Raw genomic sequence first — 14,259 nt, 5'->3', positions numbered from 1 at the left:
TTCTCTCATCTAAAACGGTCGTAAGAGGTATTTAATGCCGAATCAGTAAAGAAAAATAGAACTACTGATATCCCAGTTTCGGAAAACAACTTAGGGCAAAGTATTCTGCTTTCGAACGTTTATGCCTTCGAATAATGTGATTTTTTTTTACTTTTCCTAAAAGATTTCCACATAATTGTCAAATAATTATCAATAAATAAGCTAACTAATATTTAATAGAAAAGTTTAAGTCTCTTAGGAAAATTTAAAGAAAATTCACATTATTCGAAGGTATGAACCTTCGAAGGGAGAGTACTTTCCCCTACCTAAGTTACATTTATGATTTCATTTTAAAGATACTTAATTTTTCGGAAAAAGCTTCCTCAGCTTGCGAAAAATTCCCCAAATAATGCTTATATCTTTGTTTTATAAACGATACATGATAAGTTTATTCCCAAACACAGTTATCAGTGCTCAATTGGTGGGAAAAAGTCTCAGAATCTAAACCTTTTCTACCTGAAAAGTTACTTTAATACTTTTACAGTACTGGATGACGTAAACGATGATATCGTAACGTGGGCCTTAATGGGATAATATAGCCGTAGATTGCATAATAGTTTAAGTCACCATGTTCTTAGGCGTGAGATAAAATCTTAGTGTCCGAAAGTGCCCCAACTGCAGTTATGCTTAACTTCTAGGCAAAACCTTCTGACGCTGCTCACAAAGCTGCACTTTTTTTTATTCTTATGATCACTGTGCATCCACTTTTTTCAACTATTTCAAGATCACTCCAGTAATTGACGGTGAAAAAGTTAGATAACACGATAATTTCGATAATCACAGTTGAAATCATCTTCATGTTGCTTTTTCTCATGTAGCTCTCATGCATTAAATTGTCAAACACAAAATGATCCTATTTCATACAATTAGACACACCTTCTTATACGGTAAGCTCAACTCCCTCGAGTCACGTCACTTTTACAGTTTACACAATTATTTTGTATACAATTTCCTCAATTATGACATCACAGGCAACAGTATTCCAGGGGAAGAAATGTAAGAAAAAAATGTGTACATAGTCTAGTATATAGCAATAAATTCCATAATATTGTACACCAAAACAGATTATTGTGAATATTCTTACTGAGATTATTGACTTTCTTGTGTAGAGCACTTAATGTAGAGAATTTACCGAGGAAATTGAAGAAATTTTCTCAATTCTTTATGATAGAACAAATAGCTTCTCTCTTTTCTATTAGATAGCATTCTCTCTACTCCCCATCCTCCTAAATCTCTTCAATAAAATTAATGCTCAAGATGATAGCCGAGAAAGCCAATATGAAGGCAGGAAAATCGTAAAATAGCCCGCTAATTGTATTGTTAATTGGACAGAGATTGAGGGTCATTATCAATAAATGTCTGAATGTTTGAAATTGCCGTCTCCTTTCCCTCTCTTACTCTCAACTCTTAAAATATCATTTTCAATACAGGTCAATGATCGTGAAATAAGCGTGAATTACTTTGAAAAGATTTACTGTATACAATAGAAAAAAGTCATGAATGATCATCTAGACATATAATGTATGATCATTGACGCTCCTTGATCAATTAGACGGAACGACAGACGGCGATTCAGTGGAATTTTGCAGCAACTGTCAAATGATTATTTCACCGAGATTGTGTCAATAACCACTTAAAATGTAATCACACCAGAAGGGAATATACTTAAGAAGTGAGATGAGAAACTAGTTTTCACTCTTAAGAAAGAAATTAATATTCATAGCAAATACCTTATATAGTTAATTCATCGAGAAGCGCTACTTTTTTTTCCTAAAACCGATAAAACCTGATTTAAATTTGTTGATCAATTTTCTCTACATTTCTTGCTTTCTTCACTGCAATCTCGTCTTATGCAAAGTTTGTTCATGCTACATTTCCCCACTGCATTAAATATGCCAAAACCCGTTGATAGAGCCATTGAATGGATACGCAAAGTGCAATTCCAACTATCACGTTCTGGGAAACATATTGATAAGATTATATATAAATCTAGCAAGCTCAAGGAATAGTCCACTGATTTATATCAAGACTAGACTACAAACTTAATTAATTTGGGAATAGATTTTAGAAAAAATAAGCTTGATAAAAAATTAATTAAAGAATCTTCAATATATTCTGGGTTTACATAATTACTTCGGTGGTAGCCAAAATCCCGAAAGTCAAAATCTCGAAAGCCAAAGTCCCGAACGCCAAAATCCCAAAAAGGCCAAAATCCCGAAAGTCAAAATCCCGAAAGACAAAATCCCGAATTTTCAAAATCCTGAAAGGGATGAAATTATATGGAGGAAAATGTTTAGAATAATTTCCTAAGCCACAGAAGATTTCCCTTTGCGTCCAGCAAGCGCGAGTGCAATCATGGAAGTAGTTATGATACTTTTAAGAATTCAGGATTTTGGCTTTCGGGATTTTGGCCCATTCGGGATTTTGGCTTTCGGGATTTTGGCGTTCGAGATTTTGGCTTTCGCGATTTTGACTTTCGGGATTTTGACCGGGACCCAATTACTTAAATATTACCGTAATCAAAGTTCGATCTTAGAAAATTGTTAAAGCGAAATTTTGCATTGTCAGAATTTCCGAATTTACAAATTTTACCCTATCGCGTTTTTAAATTATTTTAAATTGTATTGTTTATTATTATAATTTTTTAGTCGTAATTCAAGATTTAACCACAGAGATCGGTTCAAAAGCCTCGAAAAAAAGCTACTCCTCACCTCGATATTCAACGATTTCTGCACTAGCACTAAAAAAGCAAATTTAACCCTTTTGCTTAAGGGGTTACGTTTGTCAAGCAAACTAAATAAAACCCAATTTTTCTCTGATTTTCTTTTCAACATAATAAATATTTAATTTCATTTGAGTTCTTAAGCATATAAAAGTAGAATATATAAATTATATCTTGTGAACTTTTTATTGAATAATATTGATAAAAATCAGCCGTTGGGACCTCATTTTTGAAGATGGTTTTTGAAAAAACATACTTTTCGGTGGACAAAATTTCTCATTATATTCATCTGATGTCAAAAAACTCAATATTTCCTATTAACTGGTGAGTTAAACCCGTACTTGGCTGGTAGATTTTTTTTTTTTACCTTGGTGTGACCAAGTCTCACAAAGAAATCTCTAATAAGAGAACTCAGAAATTTAAATTAGCCAATATTTATTTTTTTAAATTAAAAAATCAAGTGCAATGTCCAAAATTCCATGCCTTGTGAAATCCCTGACTTTATGATAAAGCGAGAAAAGACAAGATTTGACCACTGAGGAAGGCTTGGAGTGTGAGCCGAAAGCTTTGGAAAAAATCTAAATTTTCTAAGCTGAACCCTTCTTTCACCGATGTTCACCGGTTTCCATTAGTAAACTTTTATTAAGTCAAAAAGATAAGTATGCCAAAACACTTTCTGTCATATTTACAAAATTTTAGAAAAATTCATCTCCGATTGAAGAAAATAAATATTCATTCCTGTTCGATAAAAGAGATAAATAAATTAAGAATAATATGCTACACAGCAAAGTGCTCTATTAAAATAAATTGAATTTTACTAAATCGAAAAGGTGTGCGAGTGGCATAATAATTGGAGTCCAAGTTCAAGACCCTATTAATTAATTGAGAAATAAATAGCAATTCTATTCGATAGAGTTCTTATCAAATGGGCTGGTCAAATGAGAATAGTATGTGAGATAAGTCTTTAGAATTCAATTAATAAATTTTAATTAGATTCCGTGTAAACCGCCTATGAGATGTGTAGGCAATGTAGATACGACTGTTTTGCCATGGTTTCCAATTGATTAAAATGAATAAACCACCTTTACCATGTAAGCATTCCATTAGACACTTACAAATAGTAATAACAGGGGAGGGAATAGCAGGAAGAATGAGACCCTGGAGTGCCACTGAGTAAATTTTTCTTAAGAGCTAAAATATAGGTGGCAACTACCTGGTGTACTCAAGAAGACATCTAAAGTCAATTTTCCAGCATCTCCACCTTCCTATTTGATCTCTTGTCTCTTAGCATCTTGTGTTGGGCACGCAAGCACGCATCGCGATGGAAACAATTTTCCACGCATTTCGTCATCGCGATGATGATCATCGGCATGAAAGGCTTATATATATATGTATATGGATGTTATGTTATGTACAGCAAAAATATCCGCAAAAGAGTAATAGCCTAACGGTTTACCACACGACCTTTCTTCATCAACAAATCCGCTCTTTCTCTCTCCTTGCGCGCACATAGTATTTCTTGTCAAGTTCAACGTCGCACAATTCAAACCCAAGTGATCTTTCCCTCTTATACCCAGGCTACCCATCTTCTTGGGTAATTGACATAACTCCGACTGTGCGAATCTCTTCATGTGTGCGCGCATTCGCTCATTTCTCCCCGACAATATCAGCTGAATCAACAACAGATCCAGCTAAATCAACATGTGTATAATTACATGAGAATTAAAATCGCAATTCTTGTTCAACGTATAAATCTTAATTGGCGCCAAATGACAACAAGACATCGCGAGAGTGCACACAATTAAATCACAAGACATATATACAAATATCTCATATATATATATATATATATATATATATATTTCAATAAACTTACCTTCGCAGTGAAGACCATTGCCACGGTACCCGGGAAAGCATGTACACGTAAAACTGCCCAGAGTATTTGTACAGTGGGCAAATACATCGCAAGGTCGATATTTGCACTCATTTTCATCTGCAATCAGAAAGAAAAGATGGATAAATGTTTTTAATTAATTAATTACTTTTATCTTCCTTTCTTCTTTTTTTTTTGTTCATCTTAAGCCCCATTCGACAAAACACCCGATTCCACTCTTTAGCAATAACTTTCATTGCGGCTATTTGCGTGATTATTACTTAAAAGCTCATTGTACATTTTAATCTTCCCGTTTTAAATTGCCTCTGTCTCATTCGATTTTTTAATATCTTCATCATTGACCTTCCTCCTGACCATCACGCTGGATTGCTTATCGCAAAACCAACCTAGTAAATTTCTCAAAGGACTTGAATTTGCCATTACAACTGCAACTCGGTCAGATTGAAACAAAACGAAAGACCACAAAATTCACATAAAACATCAAAAGCAAATAGATTATCTAAAAGAGAATTTTATATTAAAAACCATCGTGCCAATTCATTTATTATTACTCTTCATGAAAAAGGGTTTTAGCAAATACCCAAAGGCAAAACTGCATCTATCTGACTGATGCAGGAAGCCTTAAGTTCTCTCTCTCTACATAACCATTCTATCTCCCCCGTAATGGGCATACTTAAAATTGGCTCATTTGTGGGCGTGGAACAGTTAATTTTGCTTGAGAAAATCAGACAACAAACCACTCTATTACGACCAAGTAGCAATTATTATCTTGATAATGTGGAGATATTTGAACCATATACTGGCCACCTCTTGTACCCTTTCACACCAGTTTCTTCAAAATATTCGATGGAAATCTAATTGATCACGAAGTTTTACCTAATCAGACAGCTGTTTTCTATTTTTTAACGATTTTCTCAAGCAATCAACTATTTCCTTACTTCTCTATAGAGTACTTAATAAATGGATAAGGCCGATTTTTCTGATAATGACTCTAGAAAAATATTGCTTTTGTTAATTGTAATTCTTTACAATAGCAGCTTTTGTATTTGGAGGTAAAACTTGACTTCCGTCGATCAAGCTTAAATTTTGAGACGGTAGGTCTTGATACTTATGCATCGCAAATGTCATATCTGATAAAATCGATTTTTCACGGTCATCTGTTCGAAGCACAACAGCTTCTTAGAAAGAGTAACAAAGATTATGTATACCGGATACACCGGGATGGTACTATCAGATCCTGTATCCTGTCATTTTGTCCTCCCTTATCTACCAGTGCATTACACTCTTCCACTAGTAAAAAATAATTTCAATAAAACTTCCTCACATCCGAGCTCATACCAATAAAACTAATCTTAATATCGTCATAACTCAAAGCTTCAGTTTTATATGAACGTTTTGATCCCATAAAATGCAATTAAAAGCTATTGTGAGATACTATAAGTCCTACAAATCCTAAAAACATCGTAAATATGTTAAACTGCGTTAATAACTCGAGAAACAAATCATTTATTGCTTTCTACACTAAACGTTTACTGCCCTTTATATTTTATTATTGTATAAAATACATTACACTTCATTATTCCCTAAAGGACATGAAAAGCGCAACTATACCACGGTTTTATTTTATTTTAGTTGACAAACCCCATTTCCGAAAACGGACACAACAATTACCGAATTGTTGTAAAGAATTAAAATTAAATAAATCGAAACATTACAAAAAAAGCCAATTGCACCCTTCTGCACAATTAATATGAATGACACTACACCACCAAAATGTAAAGTTCATCGCACAAGAATGGCTGAATAGGCTCATTTGAAAGAATTAAATGAACTTTAAGATTTAAACATGGATAATGACTTAGGTCTGGGTTTATTCATTGACTCTTGAACAGATCTACTCATAGATCCAAAAATACATAGAATTCGTCTTTTAGACTTTTATTTTCTATTTTCTATTCTCTATTTTCCGTAGGATCGTTGGGCCACTGTAGAGACTAGGGCTAAAGTAAGGAACTTTTTCCTGATAAGATCACCGTAATGCCCAGCGCACAATAACTTTAGTTTGTAAATATGTTTTCAAATTTTTTTATGAGAGTGAGCGAGATAACTAGATCTAGGTTTCATTCACTCTCATAGGAAAGTCAAAAATATGTTTACAAAATAAAAGTTATTGTGCGCTGGGCATAAGACGAACCGACAAATCATGGGAAAACTTTCAGAGAACGCCCATAAATAAACTTGAATGCATCTTTAGAAATTTCAACCTTTGGGGATTTTCAAAAACTCAGAATGAAAAGTAATAAGTTCAGATAAGCTTATGGTAGCTGAGATTCTTTACATGCAACCTTGGGAGTACTTGCAACTCGGAATGTGCGAAAAATCGTTTGTGAGTTGAATTTTAGGAATACGGAATCACTTCGAGCAAACTGTTTTCAATGGCCGAAATTGATAAAATTTGCTCGATGATCCTTTATCCTGAAAATTTAACTCAAAATTGAATTTCTACGCATCTCGAGTTACATGCATCCTGAATGAAAGCACTCTTAGGTACCTCATAAAGAATATCAGCTACCGTAAGCTTACCTGGGCGTATCACTGGTCATTTTCTATTCTAAATAGTTTGAGTACATAAGACTAACCAATTCGCTATTTGGGAATTCAGGTTTTGACCCCTTATAGCTCAGGACAGGGGGCTCGGGCGATCCTAAGTTTTATTTTAATCGAAAACTCTTATACGGGCTTCAGACCTGAGATTTAATTATTTGGCTTAACTGCTTTAATTCTTAAACAATCAAAATTTTTTGGAAAAAAAATTGAGTTAGAATTGAATTCTTAAGGACAAATGATCTATTAAATTTAAAAAAAAGCAATCAAATTGGTTGCTATTTAGGATTTTGAGGACGTCGGGAACTGGGCTAAACCTGTAGTCTGAAACCGCTTTTAGGCTCAGCTATAACATATTAAAATTTGAAACTATGTGATCATAGAGGTTGAGTTATTGATGAAATAAATTTAATAACTACTTATATATAATCGCAGTAATATGATAATAATCTTTCTGAAAGATTATATTGTAGCATAAATTCTACAGATCTCACACCGGAACACGCTGCAGTACCCTCCATCGTTAGCCTCCCGGAGTAGAGCCCTCATTGCCCATTTGCGGGGAGCCACTATGATCGAGCTTCCTCACAGCTTCACGGTTGTAGGCAGACTGAGGAAGCCGATTTATATAGGCGTTTCAGGAGGACAGAGGCTTTCTCTCTAAACTCCTCTAAGCTCAACAATTCTACTACAATGTATGATCCTAATTTATCCGTTTGATATAATAATGGTTATCGCAAATTTGATAAACATTCTTTGGGATTCATTAGCCGTAAAATATATCTTTAAAATCTCCGCTGGGAAATTGCATAATAAGGCTATACACAGAAAAATTTTGACTCTAAATTTAAGAATATATAAGATCCTGGGAACTTAAATTGGACGTGAGTTCCTGAGGCGTTTAAATTTAGAAGCTCTGAGCGAAAGAAATGGGCTACTATCCCTAGCTCTGTCAAGTTAAGAGATCGGGAACTTAAGTTCAGCATTAGCTGGAAAATGAAAAATGTCTACAGATTTGAAAATTGCAACTAAAAGTAAATGATCAAGGATTTCAAATTAGAGCATTGGCATTCATTATATGGGATTTGAAATTAAATTCCTGGGTGTTTCCGTTTAAGAATTTTCTATTTTTCTGTGTGTAACAATCAAGTGATTTAATAATTCAAGAATGAATTGGCTAACAACTTGTTCCGGTAAAATGCTTTCGTTACGAATATTCGGAGGGGTCTTCGAATAAGTTGGACTTATTAAAATGAGGGTAGTAAGCCTTTCAAAAGATTTGTAGGAAAGTCATCGGTCCCATAAGAGGAAGCAGAGGAAGCTTCTACATCATTAATAAAGAAGGTTACGCATGATTTTTGTTCTTCATAATGCAACTTAAAATCGCATCTTCATCAGTGGATCAATTAACGATTTCAATTGGCTCATTGAAGAAGACCTATACCAAAGGGTTAAAAGCTTTGGAAATAATTAGAAGTCTTTCGATTTGATGAGATCGAATTTTTTAGTGAACACCGAAAGATTTCTACTACATTATTTAGTAATAAACGTTCCTTAGAATTTATTGTACTAAAACAAAAAAAACTTCTTTCCTGCCTTCAGAAAAAAGAAGCCTAATAAGACCATTTAAATACTACTGAAGAACAAGAATAACTAAAGCTACTAAGGGTGCTGCAGATACCAGACTAATTTATCTCACATTCTTAAATCGGTTCTTTTTATTAGCTATCAATAGCTTATCAGACCTAATAATTGGTTTTATTACTTAATTAAGATACGGCTAAAAAAATTTTAAGCCGTCTTCAATTTTCTTTTGTATTCACCATTTATGCCCTGGCTCAATGTGTGAGCTTGGTAATCTTGAAATGTAAAAGATCGTTAAATCCGACACCCTATCTTAGAACAAATAAATATTCATCGTATAGACAAAAAGTTTTCTGGCGCCAAGCACAAAACTTATAAATCTAAAGTCAATAAAACAATAAAACACAAAAATTAAGTGAGCGTTAAGGATGTTAATCCAATGGGTTGAAGGAACACGAAATGTATTATTGCTCACATCAAATTGCAAGAATGTTTCTCATAGTCTCAAGGACTTTATTCTCATGGATCTGGCTAAAGCTCAACAGATATCTCTATAGATGGGATTGTCTCACATTGACGAGACGAGAATCAGAGATAATCTTCTTTTGCAATTATAGCTACATTTACGACAGACACTAAAGAAGGATCTCATCTTTTTTTTTTCTCCTTCTCCTGCACTTGAGAAAAGTACATCTTACTGAGCCATATGTGCAATTGTAAACTATTGAGCCAATTCGTGCTGAATCATCAGTTGTTGGTGGATTTTTTTCTTCCTGTCTCTCGTCTGAGGAGTAATCGAAAACCACCTCAAGACTAAACCATGGTACTTTCTGAGTAAACCGCAAAAGGCGTGATGCACGTCTATTCAGTTTAAGTACGTATAATTTAGGACCGTAATTGAAAGCATGTTCACAATTTAGCTGAATTATTTCAATTTCCCCGTAAGAGTTCTTATAAATCCGTGTGAATTGCATGTGTGACTTTGAGAGCCCTTTTCTCTCATTAAGAAAAATAAAGAACGAAAATCAAGGAACTAAAAAAAAACTCTGACTTCAAATGATCAATGACAACCAAATTTGGCAGATTCTGATCACCGTGGACATTCATCATCATCATCACCAAGTCGGAATGTAATGTCTTTGATGTACAACACACGAAACATCTTCTCTTCCCATCGCTTCGTGAGAATTTTTCTACCCTTCCCTCTGCCATATCACAGTGAATTAATTCTGACAAAATTATGAAAAATTTCGCCATCTGAACACCCATATTCACTCAATTTCTCTTCACTCCATAATCTTCCCTTGATTATTTTTCTTCTTGATTTTTGCACAATTTGCCTGCTCAAAAAAAATTGTACAAAGCATAATTGAATACTTGAAGTATCGTGAAAGGTCTCCCTAACATCAATATTTAACTCTGCCATCGAAGCGCAAAGAATAAATTTGAATTGGTCACCCAGAGACACGCACATACCAAATTTAATGATATACAATAAATATTGTATTATTTTTTCCTCTCAATTCTTTTCCGCTTGTTCGCAAAATGCAAAATTTATAGCTGAAATTCGAACATTGTGGTGATATAAAAGGTGAATTTTGTATTTATTACCTGGCACTTGGCAATTACATCCACCAAAACCATCATTACAGTGACATTGAGAGTCCAAGCAAGCTCCATTGGAGCATACTGTGCCATCTTTGTCGCAATCATCTGCAAGAAAAGAAGAAGACAGGTGAATTAACACAATAAAAAAAAAACAAAAATACCCAGGAGAACAAATTCACATCAATACTCTTTAAATCAAAGTCACAACAAGAGGCGTGTCATTGAGTATAAAGTAGTTACAGACTGATCGTTTCATTTTTTGTTTACCCTTTTTATAAAAGAGTGACTTTGTACTGAATTCTTAACTTCAGCAAAAGCATCAATTTTGGAATAATTATAAAATTCAAAAACAAAAGAAAAAATAAAGAGAAAATCTTGATAATACTCTTTCTGTTTTTTATAATATCAAAATCTAGAATTTAATTATAAAAATCTTATAATTGTCCTTTGATATTGATATCAGAAATCATGTCACAATTATTTTTACCTAATTTACTTAGATTTTTAGAGTAGGGTATTCTCTTGTAGTAAAATGTGAGTGATAAATCGCAAGAGATGTAAAAGATCATGAAATTGTCTGATCCGTATTTAAGATATCTGAACAAAACCGACATATAAGATACAACGTTTGCAAAGATCGACAAAATAACTTCAATTGATAAATAGATCAGTGCGATCTTCTTGAAGATCATCTGAAAAGAAATATTTCCGAGAAAGGTCAATAGGGGAGGTGGGGCTACTTTGAGCTGTGGGACTATATTGTTATACGACTTTTTCGAATATTTCTAAATGAAGCTGGTCCTTACAATTATTTTATTTAGATAAACAATTATTTTGTCTATCCAAATTACTTCATGTTAAAATCCAGTTTCCTTTAGAAATATGCGAAAAAATCGTATAACAATGTAGCCCCACACCCATAGCTCAAAGTAGTCCCACCTCCCCCTACATCGACATAGCAGAAAGATCGGCTAATCGGTACAATCTTGGCAAAGGTCGAAAGACAGTCGAGAACTCTGTAAAAGATTAACATATCAACACGATGTTTGCAAAAGATCGACATATCGTACGATCTCTGCAAATAATTGTCAAACTTCTACAATCTTTGGAAAGATTGGAAAAATAACTTCAATTGATCAGTAAATCAGTACAATTTTCTTGAAGATAATCTGAATGGAAAAATTAAATTAAAAGGAATAGGAATAGATAAAAATACACCAAAGATTGTACCAATCCGCAAATCGGCAAAGATCGACAAATCGGTAAGATCTTTGCAAAAATCGTCGGAACAGCATACTCATCCCGAAGATCGACAAGTCGACAAGATTAACTCACGAACTGTGTGACCTTTACAAAAAGTCGCCAGATGTGTACAGTTTTGAGAAAAATCAGTACGATCGTTGCTAGCATTATCAGATCATCATAATTCTCGAGAAGATTGACAAATCTCTAGTTCGACACATTCTTGCTCGAGATTGACAGATCGGTATGATCTGTGGAAACATCTTAAGATCAGTATAAACGTCACGAAAATTGACATATCAACAAGATCTCAGAAAAAGATCAATACATCGCATCGGTACGATCTTCTCAAAAATCGGCAAAACTGAATTATTTTGCGAAAAATCGACAAATTGTCACTTTAGTGAGTTAAGTTCACCATAAATTGCTCAGTTACCGATAGTGTAAGTTCACTTAAAAATAAATTTAGCACAGTCCTCCAAATTTGTAGATGCTTAATTAAACACTGAGAGAAATCCGATGAAGTTAAAATAACATTCCGGAAATGTTAATTTTACGATGCAGTATTGATTCAAAATCGGTGTAAATATTACCCTTTTTAGATGTATTGGGGATTAAAGTTATCCTTTTTCATGTTAATTTTACACCTTATAAAGGTGTAAAATTAACATTAAAAAATGTTGATATAATTTTACACCTAAAAAGAGTTAAAGTTATGAGGAAAAATGTTAATCGCACCCTACTTTTTTTTCTCAGTGAATTTAAAGTTCTATTACACTGTTAACTGACACAGCAATGCTACAGTTTTTTTCATGATTATCCATACGGTAATTGTAAATTGTTGTTTCAGAATTTAACTATTGTTTTTAAATCGATTTTAAAAAACAAAAAACACTAATAAGTTTAAAAAAAAATATTTGCAATTCTACACTGAGAAAAAAAAGAGGCTGCGATTAACTTTTTTTCATCATAACTTTAACACTTTTTGGGTGTAAAAATATATCAACATTTTTTAATGTTAATTTTACACCTTTTAAGGGTAAAATCAACATAGAAGAAAGGTAACTTTAACCCATAATACATCTAAAAAGGGTATTTTTTTACACCGATTTTGGATCAATACTGCAGGGTAAAATTAACATTTCCGGAAAGTTATTTTAACTTTTTCGGCTTTCTCTCAGGTGTAGGTCAGAATTAAAAAAAAGCTAGACTTTAGATGTAGGACTATGTTAATTTATTGTTTTCTGAAGATGAAGCTCAAATTATTTGTATGAACCTTTCCGTTAACTCGAGTTACTTCAGATGTTTTGATTTGTGCAATTTGCATATCTTCATGAATAACATATGTTATCGTAAATCATAAGCACCGTTTTATGTACTTTTATGCATTTAAGGAATAACTCTGAAGATGGTTCAAGTGACTCATTAAGCATAACCAAGAGACTTATTTCTTCTTTTCTGTAATAATGACGAAAGCGTCAGTCGAACAACAACCTTTAAGAGGCCCTCAACTTGAGGTGTCTCATGGAATGTCTTCAAGGAAAATATTTGTTAAAAAAAAGCCCGCATGGTCCATTAGATTACATTGTGTATAAACATGTCACTCAATGACTTTCCCCTTTTAACCGTATAGATGTTTTTGTTCTATATGTCAAGAAGACAAGAGAATTGCGAATGGTGATTTTGAATTGTGCCGTTGGAAGAAGTAACAAGAAATGCAACTTACGAGAACATTTTAGCTTATCACTCAATTCATCCGATCCCAGATAGCAGTCTGATTGGCCATCGCACAGCTTGGACAGCTCATATAGTTGCAAGTAATCTGTGGATTCGTTTACTTGGCAGCCAAAGTAGCCATCCTCGAGGTTGAGAAAAAACACCTCACGATTTAAACCAAAACCCACATTTCTGTGGGATTGTGAATGTGCCTGTGGAAAAAAAAGCGAGAGAAAAAAAACAGAAAATAAGTAACAAGAAAAAAACTTGGTTACTGATACTGCAAAATTTTTAAATGTACACATGTGAGTGCATTAATTAATTAATTAATTGCAATTTTCTCATCTTTTGCCTCCTCTCTCTCGTGCTCTTTGCCATTCCAACTGACACTTAAAGTGTGTTGGAGGTATATAAATGCTAAAATGGGAGGTATAAGATTTACACAAATAATATGTAGAAAAAAAAAGATTTAAAAGAAAAAAGAAATAAGAGCGGCCCCAAGAAAAAGATACAGATTACACTTCTGAAACTGACATGAAACCTTGAATAATGTTTCACAACATCTTCTTCACCAACTTGAGGAACGCCAAAGAGAAAGAGCTGAAGAGCGGGAGATGTGCGCGTTGGCTGCCTCCCAATAACAATTTAACATTACATGAGATGCGATTATAATAACGAGAGTGAATGACGTTCAGGGAATACATCTCAATTACAATTATAATGCTGTATGTTAGGCTTGTCAGCTACTTTTCTCTGATCTGAGCGCATATCGATAGATTAACTTAAAAAAAAAATTGTGAAGAAAATCGTCTCAAAACACATGTTCACATTATTATAATTCTAATGTCTA

The 14,259-nt window shown here is 33.6% G+C and overlaps 1 protein-coding gene across 1 annotated transcript in view; it reads right to left on the bottom strand.

Moving 5' to 3' along the window:
* LOC129806766 (uncharacterized) overlaps window positions 1–14,029 on the bottom strand; it is a 147,420-nt gene extending 133,391 nt beyond the window's left edge. Inside the window, exons 1-3 of the mRNA XM_055855538.1 lie at window positions 13,420–14,029; window positions 10,455–10,556; window positions 4,638–4,754 (exon numbers count right to left, since the gene is read on the bottom strand). Coding sequence (XP_055711513.1) covers window positions 4,638–4,754; window positions 10,455–10,556; window positions 13,420–13,714 — 514 coding nt within the window. The 5' untranslated portion in view covers window positions 13,715–14,029. The remainder of the gene's footprint in view (window positions 1–4,637; window positions 4,755–10,454; window positions 10,557–13,419) is intronic.
* Between the last annotated feature and the right edge of the window lie 230 nt (window positions 14,030–14,259).

This window comes from Phlebotomus papatasi, chromosome 3 (genome assembly GCF_024763615.1).
Source record: "Phlebotomus papatasi isolate M1 chromosome 3, Ppap_2.1, whole genome shotgun sequence".
Classification (NCBI taxonomy): domain Eukaryota; kingdom Metazoa; phylum Arthropoda; class Insecta; order Diptera; family Psychodidae; genus Phlebotomus; species Phlebotomus papatasi.
The sequence above is the reverse complement of the archived record's forward strand: the minus strand, read 5'-3'. Positions and strand labels throughout refer to the sequence as shown.